Source organism: Homarus americanus, unplaced genomic scaffold (genome assembly GCF_018991925.1).
Source record: "Homarus americanus isolate GMGI-L3 unplaced genomic scaffold, GMGI_Hamer_2.0 scaffold9741, whole genome shotgun sequence".
Classification (NCBI taxonomy): domain Eukaryota; kingdom Metazoa; phylum Arthropoda; class Malacostraca; order Decapoda; family Nephropidae; genus Homarus; species Homarus americanus.
In genome coordinates, this window is record NW_024747359.1 from 767,457 (window position 1) to 789,221 (window position 21,765).

At 34.9% G+C, this 21,765-nt stretch overlaps 1 protein-coding gene across 3 annotated transcripts in view; it reads left to right on the forward strand.

Moving 5' to 3' along the window:
- LOC121879571 (4'-phosphopantetheine phosphatase-like) overlaps positions 1-21,765 on the forward strand; it is a 25,204-nt gene continuing 3,439 nt past the window's right edge. The window contains exons 1-15 of one of the 3 annotated variants that reach the window (XM_042386238.1): positions 1-418; positions 2,577-2,668; positions 4,171-4,379; positions 4,677-4,860; positions 5,548-5,716; positions 7,514-7,612; positions 10,094-10,194; positions 10,545-10,716; positions 13,734-13,947; positions 14,399-14,551; positions 15,350-15,446; positions 15,929-16,121; positions 17,306-17,460; positions 18,997-19,166; positions 20,727-20,885. In XM_042386238.1, coding sequence (XP_042242172.1) covers positions 271-418; positions 2,577-2,668; positions 4,171-4,379; positions 4,677-4,860; positions 5,548-5,716; positions 7,514-7,612; positions 10,094-10,194; positions 10,545-10,716; positions 13,734-13,947; positions 14,399-14,551; positions 15,350-15,446; positions 15,929-16,121; positions 17,306-17,460; positions 18,997-19,166; positions 20,727-20,885 — 2,315 coding nt within the window. In that variant the 5' untranslated portion in view covers positions 1-270. Of the gene's footprint in view, positions 419-2,576; positions 2,669-4,170; positions 4,380-4,676; positions 4,861-5,547; positions 5,717-7,513; positions 7,613-10,093; positions 10,195-10,544; positions 10,717-13,724; positions 13,948-14,398; positions 14,552-15,349; positions 15,447-15,928; positions 16,122-17,305; positions 17,461-18,996; positions 19,167-20,726; positions 20,886-21,765 lie in introns of all 3 variants that reach the window. The other 2 variants (XM_042386237.1, XM_042386239.1) reach the window with 2 other exon arrangements.

Genomic DNA, 21,765 nt, shown 5'->3' on the forward strand with positions numbered 1-21,765 from the left:
ACCGAAAACAGATTGTTGTTTTAACACTCACATTTTCTTTGTAAATTTAAGAATATGTTGTCGCTGACTTACAATGCTAACAGAGTGCGCAGTGTTTACTGATCCTGAAATGGAGTCTTAATTGTACAGTTTCAATATTGAATTTACCGATTGGAAAACGTCTTATTATCAGATAATATTCTAAGAGCTAATTAGAGTAACGGTGGTTTTTGTGTCACGTGGATTGGTGATATATAATGTGCATGGTGCCGCGCCGCCGCCGGTCAGCTGATGGAGATAAACAAATCCCTCGGTGAACTGCCAGACATTTCTACACCAGACATGGAGGCCCAGAAGTACGCTGGCAGCATACTTCTTCCTGATACTGATGTCGTATTTAGGAACATCAAAAATGCCAAGCGTTTTGCAATCGACATTGGTAATAAATTGTGTGATTCTTGGCGTAAGAAGAAATTCTGTATCAGGGTAACGATGCTGTACATGGGTCATGGTCATGAGCAATGTCCGATCTTTCTAGGGCAGCTGTTGTTACGCTAGGTTTGGTAGGATGAGGTTAGGGTTGACTAAAGGAAAATGAGATCTTAATTATAAGGTAAAGCCATGTTGGATGTAATTTAGCATTTAAGCCTTGTTGGAGCAGAGTTGGTGAAGATGTTAGGCCTAAGTACAGGGTACAGTAAGATAGTGTAAGTAAAGGTTTGGTTCAGTCAAGATAAGTTGTTTTGGATCATTTAGAGATGTTGAATTATTTATAAAGGAGGATAAATTGATTGGTGTAATAATTTTATAATAGTAGGAATTACTTAGAAAGACTGGAGGATCTGTGATGTAAGTGGCTATCGATGAAGCACTCACCTGGTATTGTTGGATATTAAAATCATACATATTTGAATGTTTTTATTCATATGCATGATAAATATTGAATGTGGGTGTTGTACTTTTACTCACTGGTGGAAGTAATCAGTGTTAGACTGTTATGTAAAGTTACCCTGTAAGTCAAGTAATTTTAGGATTTTGTATTGGTGTCTGCTGCGATGGTATATAGTGTATAGTATAATGAGTTCCTTAATGGCTTGATATTATTTAGCAGTAGGTATACGTACAGTACTAAATGTTTAGTTCTGTCATTATTGTTTTGATGCTTTCATTATAGGATTTTCACTTAAAGGTTTTTTCTAGTGCTTAAGATATAAATCTAGTGGAGGAATAATGACAAAAATGAGTGAGAAGAATTCCTGGGGAAATTTTAGAACCAATTAAACCTAACCTAATGATCTTAGGGTTTAGTTTATATATTCATAAGGTGAATCTACATATACTGTATTGTACAGTATATCTATTTATGCATTTGCTTGAAGGGTTTTATGATTGGCTGCTGTAACAGCAAAGGTAATGTGGTAGTGATCAGATACTCTACGGCACTTTACTATTTAAAAATTTTTTTTTGCTACATTGGTACCAATAACGAAGAGGATATTTGTTCCATTATCCCTGACAGTTTTCTTTTGATTGGTAAGATTAACAGTGGTTTAAAAGGGCTTAAAGGTTCTTAAAGGTTTCTAGCATTGATAAAGATAATACTTGAGACTTCTGTTTTGAGACTGCATTAATCTCATACTTTTCTTTAAGGATTGAAAATATTTTAAAACAAAGTAATTTTGTGCAATTATAAAATATTGTATATGTTGATAGCTATGTGTTGATATTGATATTGAAACAGTTTATTTAGCCAGAAAAATACAGGTACAGAGTGGACAATAAAAACAATACAATACAGGTACTGACATTCAACTGATGGCCAAATGGATTCAAAATCTTTGGCAGGCATGGGTGGCTCCAACCATTCAAAAGCCTTAGAAGAAAATGTGGGCATTGCTTATTATTTATATTGAAGTGACTAAAGGTTTGAATGGTTCTTGTGGTGTGCCTCATATGCTATTTTCAGATTCACCCTTTTCTTGCAACCTTTCTAGATTTGTGTTTTAAACATAAGATTAAATATGAAGATTCCCCTAAAAATATCATTGCCGGTTTGCTTGAGGGTCTGTGATGAAACTTTTACATAGATGTAGGAAGTATATACTGTACTGTACACTAATATAAAAGTATTTGTGCAAGAAACCAAATATTACCCTATTGTAATACTACTTGATAGGATTTAGACTTGTGCACTAGTTTGGGTGGTGGTGGAGAACTTGTTGAAAAAATTGTGTGGGTTGGATCTGCATTCCCTATGTGTGGATTTCTGTTAGCCTTGATCATAAAGATATTTATATTAAGAAACCCAGTAGCTATTTTGTTTTGGCATTGATATGATAGCAAGAGTAAAACTTCACTGTTAACTCAATAAGATATTTTATGTGTAACATGTTGAGTCATTGAATTAGTTAACGAATCAAGCACTGAAGGTATGTACTGTAATGATATCAGGAAATATGTGTGTGTTATGTGCACCAGGAAGTATGTATATAGCTTTTTTTTTTTTTTTACAGATGGATTGAACAGATAATATCAAAAGAATTGTTTTATGGAATCAATAATATTTTGTCTTCCTGATTTCCATTATTTGCCCTCAGGTGGTTCACTGACCAAGATTGCCTACTATTCTACCGTGTCTCACAGGAAGGTCTTGTACAGGTATAATGCAGAAAAGGACAGTGCTGCATCAGTAAGTATTATCATGACTCTGGGAAAGCATTCTCAATAGTTAGCTACTGTATATATATCCATTATGTAGTATTGTACAGTACAGGGACACCCTAATAATCTGGCATGGGTGAGACCAAGTAATTACCGGGTATTTAATGAAATTGGATCTTTTTACGAGTAGCAAAATGTACAGGAACCTATAGTGTATTATAAAAACTGTACTGTACCTTATATAAAATATAGAAATAAAATATTAAAGCTCATTATTTTGTCTCTCCAGCATCACAACGCCTATCACAGGGCATTAGTCTTTTAGTAGGAGTGATTATGAGGGCAATGTAATGGCTGGACAGTGTACCTGTACACAGATCACAACTGTACTGTATATACTTTACTCTCTCCTCTTCACCACTTATCATCTTATTATTTAGTGAGTGAGTGGTCAGTTCTCTGTTGTGTACTGTTGGCAAGTACTAGGCATGCATGGGTTCTTAAATATACCGGAATGTGTTCCAATGTTTGCCAAGCTCACACTTGTAGCTGTCACAACATTCTCTTGCAGGTTATTCCAAGGATTTGTAATTCTTACGTACTTTAAAGCAGTTAGTTCTGATAGTTTTCTGTACTGATAGCTTCTTTATCGTAATAAGTACTGTACAGGCACCTGGTTACCTCTAGTGTGGTATCTGTCCACTACCTCCAGATATATACCAGGTACAGTATACAGTATTTGACAGAATACAATACAATACTGTAATAACCTTTTAAATGCTTATAAACTTAAGTTAAATTGCTTTTTTTCTTCTTTAGAATAAACTGGGCAGTTGTAGATGTTCTTGTCTCCTGAGGTATTGAGTGCTGACCCTGGTTTGGTAGCCATCCATTGACATTCTCAGACATTTGTCAGTTTTACATTTATTGGAGAGAAATGGATCATTTAGTTATACAGAACTACTGCATATTGGATTTTTCCATTAATACAACTACAGTACAGTAGTTTATTCACAAGAACCACTGAACAACCAGAGAGATGTATCTTTCTTAAATTTTAGTTGTTTATGAGTTCGTATATTTACTAACTTTGAATATGCTATTTAAGACTTTAGTAATTTTGAAGCGCAATCCTGTAATAAATTATAACATCAGTTCCTGGGCTAGAACACAGGTAGTTGCAGCACTAGACGACAGAGCGTCAGTACTGAGAACTACTACAGGTACAGTACTGGGTGTTCGATGTTTCCATTGTTTCACTGGATATGAAAATTTATGACTGTTTTGAAATTGTCTTGGTTTTTGGAAAATTCTAGAACAAAATTGCCAGATTATTGAGCTTCCACTGTACCACTTTAATTCTGACATGAGTTATTATGATTATTTTTGAAAATAAATAATGATGTGTGAGAGAAGGTGTAATTGAAAGTTAATTTGTTGTTGTGGTACTTCAGCAATAATAACAATTAATGAAGAACATCTTAGAACATGTCTGTAGTTTTTAGTTATAAATTTTCTCTTAATCTCCAGGTGGACGGAGATGACTACCAGTACGAGAGCTCTGAAACAGAACGCTTGCACTTTGTCAAATTTGAAACTAAGTACATTGAACACTGCCTAGACTTCATACGGAACCACCTCGTCTTCAGTAAGGAATCCATGGCTGGGAAGAGCATAAAGGCAACAGGTGGTGGAGCTTATAAGTATGCTGAGTTAATTCAACAAAAGCTGGGATTAACGTAAGTGTAATTTGAGTATAGGATAAAATACTGTAATAACAATCTAAGTGTATGTATGTTGTGTTGTCAAGGTAAGAGAAACAATTGAGACCCTACAATTGTGTGTAAATGAGGCAGAAATTCAGATCAGCAACCTGGGACTTGGTCACAATTTTTGTAATGCCATATGGCAGCAGGGTCTACCATTAGACAACACATTATGCTTCCAATATCTTCCCAGGAGGTTGTACCTCCCTGTTTGGTAGCTACCTACTACCTATTTGATTTCTACAGTATTTTATGTTTTCCATCATGCAGGGTGGAAAAGGAAGATGAGATTGGTAGCCTGATTAAGGGGTGCAACTTTCTGCTTCGAAACATCCCTGACGAGCAGTTCTCTTACAGTCGACATGAAGACCCAGAGTACCGCTTTATTAACACTGAGCCAAACATATTCCCATACCTTTTGGTCAATATTGGTTCAGGTGTTAGCATTATGAAGGTACAGTAAGATAATTATTATTTTTTGTCTCATTAATCCCCTCCATTCTATGTTGTGGTTATTAATGAATTGTTGATATTGAAAAAGGATCACAGTAGTGTCTATATTTGATTGTTTTTGTGGTGTCATCTTAGTTTTTTCTGAATAAAAGGATAGATCTTTCTTCACAATCACTTGTCAGTAAATTATTATTTTTTTTTATTCTGATTATGAATTTTCTTAGTATTAGCTCAAAGACTAGCCACAGGCCTGTTTTTACCCGAGGCACTGCGTAATATGTGCTTCATGGAATACTTGTTGATACATGAAACTTTCTTTAGCATTGGAATTTAATGCAAAAGTTCGAAAGACTACCGATACAAATTTAGTTATAAATGATGAATAAGATTTTACATTGGATTTTAGTAGTTACTAATGTATTTTGTTACATGACAACTATGTGGTGATTAAACATTATATTAAAATTAGATGTGTATCACCATGAAGGAAAATATCTCACAGATTTGTGAAAACAATCAGGTAATGATGTAATTTAACAATGCTATCAAATATACTGATGAATAAACAAAGATCTGAGTATTATAACTATGAGTTTATGTCTTAGTGTGTTGTACAGAATAAATTTAATTTGAAATTTAACCCTCACAGTGTTTATAGAGATAAATAATTATTTTATTTACATTACAGGTTGAAGCAGATGACAAATACGAACGAATTGGTGGTACCAGTATGGGTGGTGGAACGTTCTGGGGACTTGGCTCATTACTAACTAAGGCTAAAGGATTTGATGAACTCCTGCAGCTGGCCAGTGAAGGGGACCATCGCAATGTTGACTTACTTGTCAAGGATATATATGGTGAGCATCTTGTAACCCTCAGATATAGAACAAAATATATTATTTGTTTGAAGTACAGTACAATACTGGAAAATATACTGTATTTGTCATTTACTTTATCTCTTCATGCATTCAAATATTTTTATTAACTAAACAAACCTATGAGCTTAATAAGTCACTGAGTTGAAGTAATTTTTTTTACAATTAATACTGCATGATGAAACTATAATACAATTGATATAAGTTTCCAGGGAAGGATTTAAAATGTAACAAAGAAGTACAGGTTGTACCTCTCTAGTCTGGCAACCTCGGGACCTGACCGGTGCCGGACCATGGAAATTGCCGGACCATGGAAATTCACCCTTTTCCTGGATAGATAGTGACTTGTGCTTATGCCTGGAAGCACTAGCACCACTTTCTCTGCGTCATGGTCTCTTTGAAGACATATTGAAGGGTTAAATGTCGTATAGTAGCTTCTCAAATTTCGCGAGTTTTTAATTCTTAACGTATTTTATTGGAACACACAAAAAAATAAATAAATAAAAATTTTGACGGCGGAAACTTGAATTTCGACGGGTTTGAACAGTGCAACGTGCATAATCGTGTATCATTTCTCTTATGTGTTTTATTATTACTGAATGTCTTTTTTATTGAATTAATGTTTATGTGTGCAAAATGAGCAATACAATTCATTAATAATACGTAGAATATTAAAACACACGAGGAAATGACACAGCATTGTTTTCGTTGATTACAAAACCAGTGACTGACTGGTTCTACATATAAAACTGAAGAAAATAAGACCTTTGTTGTAGCTGTAGTAAAATTAATATGGTTGTTTTAAGTAGTGTTATTTAATGTTAATAAATGGAACAATAGAAGTAGCTAACGATAATGGTAAAGAAAAAGAGAGATCGCATATGTAAGTGCGCATGCGCACACGTGAAAACATATCATCATTACTTTACATAAGAATATGAAAGCAACACTTATTTACTGTTCATATATATTTTAATTAATGTTTCTGAATTTGTTTTTTTTTAATTAATGTACGTGTGTGCAAAATTAACAATACAATTTATTAATAATACGTGGAATATTAGAGGAGACGAGACGGCTGCCGGCATTGTTTATGTTAAAGCTTACGAAACCAGTGACTGATTGGTTCTACATATAAAACTGAAGAAAATAAGACCCTGAGTTTAGCTGTAGTAAAATTAATGTAAAAAATGAATATGGTTGCTTGAAGTACCTGTAATGTTATTTAATGTTAATAAATGGAACAATATAAGTAGCTAACCATTAATGGTAAAAAAAAAAGTGAGACTGCTCGTATGTAAGTGCGCACATGTGAAAATATATCGTCATTACTCTACATAAGAATATGAAAGCAACACTTATTTACTGCTCATATATATTGAAGGGTTAAATGTTGTACTCTGTATAGACAAGCAGAGAGAGAGAGAGAGAGCAGCCGAACTGCCGGATGTAAACAAACCTTAATTTCCCGCGGCTTTTTTTTTTTTAAGGGGATTAGCCCACCCGGGCATAGGTCACTGACCCACATTGGGGCCTGAGGGGCAAAAATTTAATACTCCTGTAATAATAATAATAATTCAGATAAGTATAAAAAAAAAAAAAAAAAAAATGTCTATCTACCTATTGGACAAACTAAAATCGTTCCGGACCACGGGAGTTTCCGGACCACAGAATGCCGGACTAGAGAGGTACAACCTGTAATGTTCTTCTTTGGTGATAATTCTGATCACTATCACCAGGTAATGGAAAAGAATCATTAAGAAAAGTTTTCTCTTCTAGGAGGTGACTACAGTGCCCTTGGCTTGACTGGAGGCATTATAGCCTCAAGTTTTGGCAAGGCTATGCATCATGGACACACAAAAAATGATGACAGTCCAGGTATGTCCAGTGGTATGGAAGATCTTCTCCAGCACACTTAGTGTAGTAGCTCATATTGGCTCATAGTTGCATCCTTCTTGCATGTTCATATACTGTATCTTGATAAGATATTTTGTCTTTATTAAAGGCTCTCCTTAGCTGCCTATTTTATTTCATTTACAGTTTCTTTCCCCAAAATTGTATGTTCCTCTTATTTTTCATTATTCCTTCTTTGTCTTTTGAACTGATTCACAATTCACTTGTCAGGAAACCTTTCCTAGCATCTATGTTCTACACCAGCTTGTATAATGCTGTTGATCCATGTTAACCCCCGGTAAGTTAAGTTGTAAATGTTTCATTATTTTTCTCATAGCTGCCATCACTTTTGGTGATTTTTTTTACTTGCTCAGCTTTATTTCTCACAATTAAACTTCTGAAATCTGGAAAATCTCTCTTTGTTGTCGGTCAATCAAACTGAATTTCAGTGAAACAATATTACTAAACATTGTATTTTACTTCTTTCCTATTTTACCATTTTGAAGTTATCAACTCTACCAGTTTTGCTTCTTTGATGACTCTTATAAGTATTCTTCAGTGCATTTTAGAGCTTTGTACTGTATCTAGGACATAGGGAGTGCAGCACCTGAAGTGATGGTAGTAACCAGTGCTGTATTTATGGGATATGATTCTGTAATCAATGGCTCTGTCATGCAAGACCTGTTATCAGGAGCCATATGCCCACTTGTGATCATGGAATGGGATTTCAGGATCAATCACTCATTTTATTTTTATTTTTGTAAGGAGTTGCTCCTTCCAATATGTACCGTAGTACAGTATCTTTCTGAGGCTGTTTATATAGTTAAGAATAGGTTTTGTTGTCTTCTTATTAGTTAATATAGTTTTATATCACAAGTTCATAACCCTTAACTTTAATGTTGTGATTCTAAAACATATATTCACTTTACTTTTGATCCATTAAACAATTCTTTGGCTAATAATATTTGAATTTGACACTACCACCTGTAATATATAGTGAACATGAACAGGTAGTCCCCAAGTTACGAACGCTTGACTTACAAAACCCAATCTTACAAATAGGATCCCAATATATTTATCACAAAAATGTAATTTAAAATGTTATTTTTTATAAAACTTTATATTGTTCAACATCACTTTCTTTACAGAATTTACATTATTTGTTATGTATGGGATATTATTGTTGTTTTGGGTGGGCAGGGTTGTGTTTTAACCTAACCTAACCTATGGAATTAACACTGTTCTTACGTATGAACAGATCGATTCATGGACAGGGTCCAGGAACGTAATCCGTTCGTAACTCAGGGACTCCATGTATTTACTTCAGATTTTTTGTGAACTGATATGTAATTAAGTTACAATTTCTGGGTATCTTTGGCCACAGATGATAAGTGCATGAAATGTCACCTGGCCAGGCACTCAAGAGGTATGAGGGAACAGTTGAGTCAATGGACGACAGTTTGTAGAACAAGTTGTGGCTGAACTAAGTATTGTACTTAATGATCTATCCTGTGAAGAGAAGATTTAACTTTATATTATCTGAAAGCATCACAACCCATGTCTTTATCACTGAAACTCTAAAGCACAAGTTTCTTAGAAATTAGCCACACAAAGCTTCAAAACTGTGGTCTTTGCTCTGAAAAAGGGGAAAAGTAGTAACTCAGTGACACTGTAGGAAAGCCTATCTGCAGCTTTTTGAATTACTCTTTGCTTTTAAGGTGTAGAGAATGTGACTGGAACATTTCAAACCATTTGCTTCTGATGATATCACAAGTCTCAAGAATATTTGTAAGCTGATGGTGATTCTGGTGCGTTAGTGCTGCCTCTTATGATTATGAAAATAGTAAACTTACTGTGTGTAAACAGAGCATCACTTGTAATAGAGATGTATTTTTGTTGCTTCTTTTGTATAATGTAAGAGTTATTAATTGTATAAGCTGAATATCGCTGTTGCATTTGTTGCTTTATATCTGATGGATAATTAGTTACACATTTTAATTTGAGGTGTGTAATATGCATTTTATATTATAGTTGAAGTAGACAGATGATTATTTCACCTTGAGTTTAGTGCTTATCAAATTACAGTTCACACTCATGAATAGATAATGGAGTATTTCATATAAGTTATGTTAATGATACAGTGCCCAAGACTTCATCACTGTGGAAAGCATTTATTATTAAGAACCAAATGTTGTATACTGTATGGGTCGGTAAGTGACATTATAATCATAAGCTAAGCTGCTCCTTGCTCTCCTAAATAGTTTTACTTCTTGAAACATGTTGTTGGAAAATAAAAAATGTGTACAGTATACTGGAGTATGTTCACGAGTGAAGGATATTACTGCTTGCTTGAAAATGAGTTAACTGATATGGTTTAATGTAAAGCAACTCGAGATTAATTATATTATTTGTTACCTGGTATTTTTTCCCTTTAAATTATCTCTCATTTTTATTTACAATCCACAGGTTTTTCAGAGGCAGACATTGCAAGAAGTCTATTGTTTACTGTCAGCAATGATATTGGACAGATTGCTTCTCTTTATGCAATGCTCCATGGCCTGAAGAAGGTAAAGTGTCCTATTTGAGTACGTAAGTTATATATAATTGCAGTATGAGAAGGATACTTTTTCTTATGTCTGTAATATCTCTTAGACCTGGCAGCTAAATATTTTCAGTGTCCAAAAACAAATATTCTGGAAACCTTTTTAAAATTATATAAGGTTTGAGTGAAAGGTCTCAAATAGTAATACATTTGAGATAGTGATTACATGTACAGTAATTCATTTCCTATATGTATACTGAAGACTATCTTTACCATTACATCACCGTTTTTTGTTTATGTAATTTTATATAATGAAACATTATTTGTATATTGTATGTTTATGGCACTGTATTTATTTATTTATTTATTTTTTAGGTGTACTTTGGTGGTTACTTTTTACGGAACCACCCAGTCAGTATGCACACTATCAGCTTTGCTATTAAGTACTGGAGTCGTGGAGCAGTGCAGGCTCTCTTTTTACGACACGAAGGATACCTTGGGGCCATAGGAGCATTTCTGCAAGGGGCAGAAGAGTGTGGTAAGAACTGTATGTACAGTATTTAGTATGTACCGTAGACTGTTAAGTCAGACAGAAGTTACAGTGATAAAAAACTAGGAACCATTGTGGACACTGTGCTAAGCTTTTTATATTACGTACTTAAAAATTACTGACTTGGTTCCATGAATGTGTACTATTCTGTACTTTGTCGACAATTTGTGGACTAATTCTAGTGAGATATATAACAATGAAAACCTTTATGGCTTGAATATTCTTATATATTAAATAGGGTAGCGAGAACTGCACTTGTCAAGGAAGTCTTTTAGCTTACTGTACAGTACTGGAGAGTGGAATGCCTATACAGTACAGTATGGGGATAAGACAGATTGGAGAGGAAGAGTTAGTGGGTAAATATAGTCTGGGTAAATGAAATAGAGAAAGGCAAGATTTGGTTGAGATTCTTATTGAACAATTGTTTGGTGGTGGCAAACTCCTTATAACAAAAATGGGAACCACACGAGGTGACATATAGAAGTGTTAACAGCAGGATTTTATTTTCCAGACTTCATAGAATATCTTGTTGTCTGACTTTGTTTGGGCTACAAGCTATAATAAAATTATTTTCTTTTCATGCCTAAGTAATGTTTTGTTCTAAATAATTGCTTTTCAAAGTGATGTTAATACAGTACAGTACATATTTTGTTAGCACATTTGCTGTCTTCCCACGGTTTTTAATGCATTGACGAACTATAAAAACTATTTCAGTGCTGTACATTAATTGTCATTGATGAAATAGCACATAATTTATTTATCTTGTCATTAACCATCTTAGCTACTCTTAAAGTATGTCACTATAAAACAGTAAGGTACTGAATTGCAACTCTTATAGTTATGCAAATCACAGATGTATCATCAGTGATTCCTGTGATATGTTGATAAAGTGAATAGAATCACTATGAAAAGGTTTGTAGTGAGAAATTTGTATTTATTATTTCAAATATGACATGTGCCAGATACAGTAATCCAAAAACAGTTTATTGTAACTTCTGTATCACTGAAAATGCTGCAATTAGGCAGTGTAGAATTTTTTTTTAACTGAATTGAGAGTTAAACATTGGTGTAAAGATTTTGTGTTTCCTGCATAACATAGTGAAATGCCCAGATTTGTCTATGAATAAAATTTGTAAGTACTGTACGAGTTAAAAATTTCTTCTGTACTGGTTGGTTAATTGTAGGTCATGGGGTGAGCGTTTGTGTCTTGCTGACTTATGTAAAATCTGTAGGTTTCTATCAATCCATTCTTGTTTATTGACCCTTTATTTCTTTCCTTTCATTTTATTTTTTCTAAATACAATTTCCTTTCTTAATTATGTTATATTTATGTTATACAGTACAGTACAGTACAGTACTTCCTTCAAATTTCCATTAACCTGCAGCTTCAAGCATTTTTAGCCTCTCTTGTGTCAAGATTGAATTGGTACTTCCTAATTTTCAAAATACTGGATTCAATGAATATGATCTATTCATCCATATCGTGGTCAGTGTCTGTCTCAGTATCAGACTCAAGAATGTCAAACTTGTAAGATTAAACTGTTACTTTGTCCCCTATCTTCAGCTCTAATTTCTCTCGGGAAATTTCTTGAAGCTTGGGATCTAGTGACCAATTAATGGACAAAACTGTATTGATCTTCCCTGATGTATGTGATTCCTTGTTAAAACTAGTTTAGAAAGAGAACATATATTTACAATACTGCTTTGTAGACTTTCCATATTAGTAGATCTTAGGGTTTTATCTGTGATTAGATCCATTTTATCTTCCAGTGTACTGTTGTGGACCAAAAAATTGGCAGGGCTGGAAGGAGGCGGTATATGGGAGAGTAGTGCTGTTGGTGGGGACTTGGGAATGTCACATTGGGATGGCGGTGAAAAGTCTCCTCGAACATTATTTTTTTTTGCGTCATTTTTGTGGTTGTTTTAGTTTACAGCACATGTTAGTTTAAGCTGTGGCTGCCTCATAATTAAAAAAAAAGAAATGGTGTTAAAAAGAAAATTGCAGACTTTTAACATCACCCTCTATGCAACTCTCCACTTACCTCTACCCTTCCATACAACACCTCCCTCCCTGCCAAATTCTTTTTGTCAACAAGAGTAGTGTACAGTAAACCATTGCTATTCATAGGTTTTTTTTTTTTTTTTTAACACATGGATTAGCTCACCCGGGCACAGGTCATTGACCCACATTTGGGTCTGGGGGGGGGGAAAAATATAATAATATTAATTAACAAAAATAAATGAAAATTGATAATATAAATAAATTAATGATAATAATAATAATAATAATAATAATAATAATAATAATAATAATAATAATAATAATAAAGAACCGTAAATGCAAAACTGAATAAAAAATGTCAAGAGTGAGAAATGATTTGCTATATGTACGTTGTATTGTCAATAGTAAGAGAAACAATTGAGACCCTGCAATTGTGTGTAAATGTGGCAGAAAGTCAGATCAGCAACCTGGAACTTGATCACAATTTTTGTGATGCCATATGGCAGCAGAGTCTCCCATTAGACAACACATTATGCTTCCAATATTTTCCCAGGCGGTAGTACCTCCCTGTTTGATAACTGCCTACTACCTACTAGGAATGGCGCAAATTGGCAAAACCGCGAATAGCAACTTATACATACTACCTTAGTGCACTTCTATACTACTTACCTTCAAATGTGAAAGTTTGGAGCTTGATGAAGTGTACTGTTCAGTAGGATGAAATCTGGTTACTGAAGCATAGGGAGATCATTAGGATCACTGTTGGAAGAGAGTGATGCAATGGGTGGTTGGTGGAGAGGCGCGTGGCAGGGAGGCGGGTGTTGGGGTGGCACATGGTGAGGAGGTGGGTGGTGGGGAGGCAGATGGTGGGGTGGCAGGGAATAGCAAGTGTTTACTCAACATCAAAAACCATAAATCACTTGCCCAATCATTTCTGTTTTGGTTTCATGAGTTCAGTATTTTGTAATGTTTAAGAATAAATGCAGATTTATAACTACTTCAGTTTATGCAGACACAGAAAAATACTCATGGGGTGAGAACTATGCGGGATCATCTGGTCTGCAGTCTCCTCTGCCTCACCCTCCTGTGGGTGGGTGGCCAGGGGGAACAATAGACCAGCTGGAGATTGACCGGTGTGACCAGCAGCTTACATTCTTCCCCTTGTTGGCTCACCCTGAGGAGTATGTGCCTGATGCTGTTGACCTCACGAAGGATAAAGAAGCCAGGTATATTCTACAATGTATTTTTCAATATGAAAATATATAATACTGTATCTTTTTTTTAAGACAGAAGAGTTGTGTGTGATCTTTGCATGTATCATGTCTGGTGAGACTTTACTGTTTTCAGTTGTGAATATTATGATACTGTAAATATTTTGGTGATTCTTGAGATTTGCAAAGATTCCTATTTGTAAATTACCTCTAAGACAATTGGGGTCTGCAGTATTACATTTTATTTTTTATCTTTTTCAGTGAAAAACTTTAGATTGCAATGTGAATGTTGCCTATACACTGGAGGAGCATACTATATGCATCTACTATATAAATATTTAAAAACAAAATTACATTGATAGTAATAAAACATCTCGGAACAAGATTATAGTTTAACTGTTGTAGAAAAATTGCAAATATTTCATGGAAATTTTTTCAGAATAAATTGTTTCCTCATTTATTTTAGAGACTACTGGTTGTCCTGCTTTGAAGGTTCATTAGGAAGTTTTGTGAATTGTGCCATCAACTCCCAACCCAATATTCCTGACAGTAGAGAAAGGGCAAATAAATTCCGTGATAAGTACCTGCAGCGACTTAACAATCTCAAGAATCATCCATTGTAAGTATTATAGAGATTGTTAAACCTTGGAGGTAAAGAAAACAAGATGGACTTTGATAAGGGGTGACATCAGAAGTTGAAAATTGGCATGATATTGTTTGTGGAACCTGTGTGTGATGTATGTAAAACGACATACAATATATGTGTGTCAATAGGCCTGAAAAGTAAGTGTTATACCATACTGTGAATTCCAGAACTTAACACAATTCAATATAAATTTCTTTACATTTACAGTACAGTATCATGCCGACCTTGAATCTCTGTCACCCCTGAATGATCCTTATTTTCATAGACAGACTCACTGATCTTTGATCCATTGTACATAGAGGTTGATTGAAGGTTTAAATATAATGGTTCTTATTTCATGTTATTTTTGGGTGTACAGTAGTTAACTTGAGAAATTTGAATATTTTCATAAATTTGGAAGAAAATCAGTACAATATTGCCTGTACTGTACTGATATGAAGTCTCTTGCTATTTGCTGTTTATTGGTTGGATGCCTTATTAGTATACTTACAGTTTAGTTTTGATCAATCTATGAACTTGTGGATGGCGGCGGCAAAGAACATAATTCACTGATGTTGAAATTGCTGAATTTTAATTAATTTTAATATACTGTATTATTATTACCATTTTCAGTTTACTAGCTGGTTGATATCACTGTGTGGCTTTGATCTTACAACACTAATTATCTCTCCTGAAAATGACTAAATATATGATATGATATAATGTCAAGAACTCTTATTTTAAAACTGTTCTTAATGGAATAAAACGAAACACTTATTTTATTTCTTCCAGTGCTTATGGTAACTTGACTGTACGGAGTTTACTTGACATGCGAGAACATTGTCTCAATGAATTTGATTTTCCCGATCCCTACCTGCAACAGAAAAAGGTATTGTCAGAGTCCTGAAGGATTTTTCTCTTTTACAGAGTGTAAAAATATATCATATTGCTGTGTTGTGATCCTCTAGCAATAGCATTTAGTACTTGAGTAATACAGTACTGTATGTGCCATGGCCCATGGCCTAGTTTGACAGACTGGTCACCTGTGCTTGAATTACAGTAATTATTAACACATGACAGTTATGCTTGGCTATTGAATTGTTTGTATTATGGCCTTTATATCCTTGGGAGTGGCTGGTGAGAACAAGACCCTGAGGAATCTAACCACATTTCCTATCAGGGGTCCACCGTCTATTTTGCTGAGTTAGGAAGATAGAGATCCAGGTGAGGTTATTATTTATTACTCTTCTCTGTAGTGTTGCAAGTTTACAGATATGTAATTTATTCTTACTACATTTACGTTCTATGTACAGTATAGTATTGTCCCCCATTTTTTTTTTTATATCTTGTGTGATTAATATATCTTTTCAGTTGGAGAATGAAAATGCTTTAAAATTATTGAAGGACCACTTGAAGGTCTTGGATGGATTAGAATACAATAAACGCCAGGAGGCTTTAGTCCGTGGGATTTTAGCAGGCAATGTGTTTGATTGGGGAGCCAAGGAAGTGGTAGAGCTTATGGAACAAGGACTTGGCTTCAAGGAAGCTGCAGACAAACTCCAAGGTTGGTTATCTTTTGTTTATGAAATAATTTTTTATTAATTTCCTGTAGGGGTTTATTTTTTGACATAAAACAGTCATCCCTTGAGTTACAAAAGTATTATGGCCCTGAAAAGTTTGTAATTCAAAATTCCATAACTCAAACCTGTTTTTCCATTGACTTTCATAATTGGTGATATATTCCCACGGACCAAATTTTCCCCCAAAGCCATACTAAAATAACTCCTAAGACATTTTAGTGTACATTTGATTGAAAGACAGAAATTTTTATAAATTTTGTAGGTAGCTTGTCCAAGTTTATCACATGGGGTCTTTCCTGAAAACCCTTGTGATGTGAGGTGTTGCTGCATATGTGAAATATTTGTAATTTTCCCAAAAGAAACAATGTATATTAAGGGGGGATATGTTCCTGGCTGGGTAGTCTAGGCTCTAGTGTTTATTGTACTACAACATAATTGCATTAGCTGTTGATTCTGGCAGATAATAGAAAGTATCTTGGCTATTAATTCTAGCTGAATTAGTCACCCACGGTGATAACTTATGCCATCTGACTAAATTTCATATTCTATAATTATCTTATGTGGGGACTGGGGAGTATAGCTGAGAAGTTGAATTTTAAATAGACAATTTTATACTCAAAATTGCTTTATTTACCAGTATACTGTATACAGTATTCTATCTCCTTCCACATTCCTTGTCTTGTACTGTAACCTTTTCCACCATGCACACCTTCATAACTCTTAGTGTGTATGCAAAAGTGACTGTTCAGATCACCACCCAGTACTACAATTTCACTTTTACCCACTCCATGCACCAACTCCCAACTTATCACAAAACTAATCCTTCACTTCCTCACTTAGCCTAACCGGAGTGACTATGCAGACATGACACTTGTCAGATCCTTGCCAGCTAGTAATTTCAGAAACCTTAATTATTGCATTCACCCTTTTCACTTCTAGTACAGTACTTTCTCCACCCACTTCTGAGGGATCCCTACATCACCTGTTCCTGATTCACTGTATTTATTTATTTGTAATAATGATATAAGACAAGAGTTGTGCTTTTAATCAAGCCAGATTAACATACAGAGATATTAAGTTTCATATTGTAACGGAGATTCTTTCAACGTAGCTCCTCCTTTAGGTTACGCATCAGTAATACTATACCTGTATCTTGATTACATTCCAGCTCGCCCGTGGCTTCATGATGATCTAGATGCCTGGATTAGTCGGCAACAACAGTCTCCCTATAAATGTGCTGTTATATTTCTTGACAATTCTGGCTGTGATGTCGTCCTTGGGATTATCCCCTTTGCTCGAGAACTGCTTGTCCGAGGAACCAGAGTAAGTTTTGTGTGTACAGTACCTCATTCCTCATGTTTTTCTTCCCTTCCTTATCCCAATTCCTTTCACGTGTTTTTCTTTATATACAGTATATAATTTTTTTTACTACATGATCCTTCTCCACCTTTTTTAATGCTGTTTTGAATTATTGTTCCATTAATTTTTTTTTATGAAATTGTTCCTTATAGAATTATGATATGTAGCATAAATTTGCCAGAATAACACCAACCGTTAAGTAAAACAACAGGTCTGATATAGATAATTAAAGGTGTGTTAGTATCTTGTGTATTGTATATACCGGTAAACTTATGGAAATAGTTCAAATAGTAAGACTTTTTTGGCAATAATATTCTTCTCTGTTAACAATCAGATTTTAGAGACCCTCATTCATCTAACATCTGCTACCTTTATGCAGCTCAATATTGCAACTATTTTATTCCTAATTGAGACGTTTATGCTTTATGCCCTTCCCATAAACATTTGTTTTGCCTATGATTTCATTGATCTTCATAATTGCATTCCAATAAAAGTATAAATGCCATTTTGGTTTTAATTTTTGTAAGAAGGATTACTCTTTACTAAATGAATAATGCTGTATAGTTGCCAGCTGCCTCTTGAGATGCTGAATTAATTACAGTACTACCTATCGAAACTTGAATATGTATTTTTTGACATTTGTCAATCACTTGTATTTTTCCTTTGTTTCAAGCCATAAAAAATATATCTCTGCACTTTATGTTCTTGCTATTGCTCGTTGTTTGGGGTTCCTCCATAATTGCTCACAATACATCTAGCTGTGTGAAAAAAAAAAAATATATCCCACATGGTTGCAATTTACTAGTACTGTAGTTGATCATGATGTAGAAACTCACATTCCACTTGGTTTCCATTGTACAGTAGTACTGTATTTGTTACAATTATTAACTAATACCTTTTCTACACCTCAAAGTTATGTGAACATGGGGACTGTAAAGGTTAATCTTTTCTTTCTACTTCCCAATTGGTTACATTTCACCTCATTAATTTTGTTGTGCCTCCTTTTCATTTCTAACTGGCTTGAGTTACTCGAGATACCCAAGCCAGGCATCAGTCTATAAATCCATTTAATAGATGAGGCTGGGTCAGGCAACTCGGGTTCTCTTCCTCTTCCTTGTAAGTGCTGCTTCAGTGTGATGGAACTGAGGGGCACACTTGTGAAATGAGGCTTAAAAGTGGTGTCATATGAAAGTCGAGGAATGTATTGTTAAGTGTGACAGCAAAGTCTCATAACCTTCAGCCTGAGGTGGTAATTTTCACCTCACAGGCCCTTTGTTTATTAAAGGGATGGGATTATAAAAGGAATGGCAATTAATTTTTAAATATTTCCTGTCAGCAGTGTTTCACCATTATTAAGTCACATAATCTAGGTTTGGCTGTAAGAAGGGATTTCAGGATGAGTCCCTCATTGTGTTTATATTTCATCAGATAAACTAAGAGGAAATTATTCAAAATATTGTAAATGACAATGCAAAACCTAATGATACATCTTTCCTCCAGGTTGTGTTGTGTGCAAACAGTAAACCAGCATTAAATGATGTGACAGCTGAGGAACTAAATATGCTGATGAAACAAGTAGCTGGTGTGTGCCCCATCATTAGCCAACACCTAGAAACTGACACTCTCTGTATACGTGAGTCAGGTCAGGCTTCACCCTGCCTTGATCTCAGGTAAGTTCCTCATTTTGTATAAAAGACTTAAATTCTAAATGATGTTGGTGAATCTGAATGTAAAAGAGGAACATGTGCAGATAGGACTTTGTTAAAGATATCATTATCAGGGAAAATTAAGGAAGGATTCTTCTTCCATTACCAAAACAGGGCAGTGATCATAGCCCGTACAGTATGTGTGTACCCTAGTTGTTGCTATGCTATGTGGCTGGGGTGGTACAGTATTTGGGTTGTTGTGGGCCAGCCAATGTGGGTTTATGTATGTTTTACATTCATTCTGTTCTGGTTGAGTACTCAATGGTTCATTTTTGGTAATGTATGTGAGTTTTGTGTATGTACTGTACAGGTATTTGTGAGATATACAAGTTTCAGTATTTGATATGGGAAGGGGGGTCAAGTGTATGAATATTTGGGCTGGGTAGGTCAATTTAAAACAACCACTTGCCTACTACAGTACAGTATAATAATAATATAATAATAATAATAATAATAATAATAATAATTGACGGTTTATTGAAAAAGTTCTGCAGCCCGAAGGCTGAAAATATACATTGGACATAAATGACTTATTACATACATTGGTGGTTTAACAAAAGCCTTCGTTAGAGAAAGGTAAAGGAACATACAGTGAACATACAGATTAATGTAGGTGTTGAACAGCAAAAACGTAGTGCAGTAACTCCCTCCCAGATGGTGTTAGGAGGGACCTCACGTGGTGTAGTAGTTCCCTCACAGATGATGGTGTTATGAGGGGCCTCACGTGGTGTAGTAATTCCCTCACAGATGGTGTTATGAGGGGCCTCACGTGGTGTAGTAATTCCTCACAGATGGTGTTATGAGGGCCTCACGTGGTGTAGTAATTCCCTCACAGATGTTGTTATGAGGGGCCTCACGTGGTGTAGTAATTCCCTCACAGATGGTGTTATGAGGGGCCTCACGTGGTGTAGTAATTCCCTCACAGATGGTGTTATGAGGGGCCTCACGTGGTGTAGTAATTCCCTCACAGATGGTGTTATGAGGGGCCTCACGTGGTGTAGTAACTCCTTCACATATGGTGTTATGAGGGGCCTCACGTGGTGTAGTAATTTCCTCACAGATGGTGTTATATAAAGCTGCTCATGTTTTTCATACCATATTCTAGGAATATAACCCTTATGTAACGTTATTTATATTTACAAGAGATAAAGGTGCCATATTCTTACAGGTTATTTTCTTCTCTGGGCAAGTAGAAAATACTAGTAATATATTACACGTGGCCGACACAGTTCAATGTCCAGATGTTGATTTTGTTAATGGGGCGAGTGGGTGCTAAACTACTGTTCATTGTTTATTATGGGAAATATTACCCAGACAACCCAAATGGTCAATCCTTCTTGATGTGCAAAGGGCAGGGATCTATGAGGAAATGTGAGATAAGCTGTCAAGATATGTTTAGAACAGCTGGTTAAGGTTTCTTGCTGTGTAATGAGAAATTGCATATCATATATTGATACATTGATTGAATATCTGTATTTATACATACAAACAACCCACAAATATTTGCTCATCACCCTTTTTCAGTCGTCTTCCACTTTCACTAGTGGATGAATTGGTACAGTGGGGATGTGACCTGGTGATGATGGAGGGGATGGGGCGAGCCATCCACACTAATCTACTTACCCCACTCACATGTGATTCCCTGAAGCTTGCTGTTATAAAGAACAGATGGCTAGCCCACAGGTATGTTCCATATTTCATTGAAATATTAATATACAAAAGTGATTATGTTTTGAGAAATGTTTATTTAATTCTTATATGAAGTTTGTATAAAACCATAATGTACTGTACTGTTTTTGTTTTTTCATATTGATACTGGTTTCTGTGACAGATATATCTTTCATATCAGTCCCCTAATGCAATCTTCTGTGTGTTGACTATGACAAGTATTTACAAAATATTTAATCGTTAATACTGACTGAATAAAAGTGTGTGGTCTTATTCTTCAGAGCTTCAGCTATTTAAGTCTCCTACATATCTAAAATAAAATACCTAGTTAGGATATGGGTAAAACTTATTTATTTTACTTTTTCAAATTTTTTTTATAGGCTTTTGTTTTTGGGAATTAGTACAACAATTCTGCTCTAATGGTTGACATATATTCATAGAGTTGTTGTATAGTCTGAAGCTGTAGTGTATAGATGATATAGATAGATCATCTTTAAATGGGGGTATGCAAAATTAATTAATAAGATCTTCAAGCAGTAGTTAGAAGAAAATAGGTACAGTACAGTGTATATTATGTAAGAAAGATGTAAGTACAGTATAGGTGACTTAGGCCTCAAAGAAATAGGGGAGACACTAGTGAAGAATAGTGCAAGACTAATGTACAAAGTAACAGTTAAAGGCTATAGTAGTTACAAATACTGTACAAGTACCCCCCACACTCCATACAAATATTATCCTCTCCCTCCACACACACCCACCCTCAGTTTGCATAACCAGTATACAAGTTGACTCCATAGATAAGGTCTTTTTATTCTGACTCCAGACTTTTTTTTTAATGTTTATTAGATGAATTCTTATATGATAAATATTATAAGTTAATCTTTTATGTGGAGTT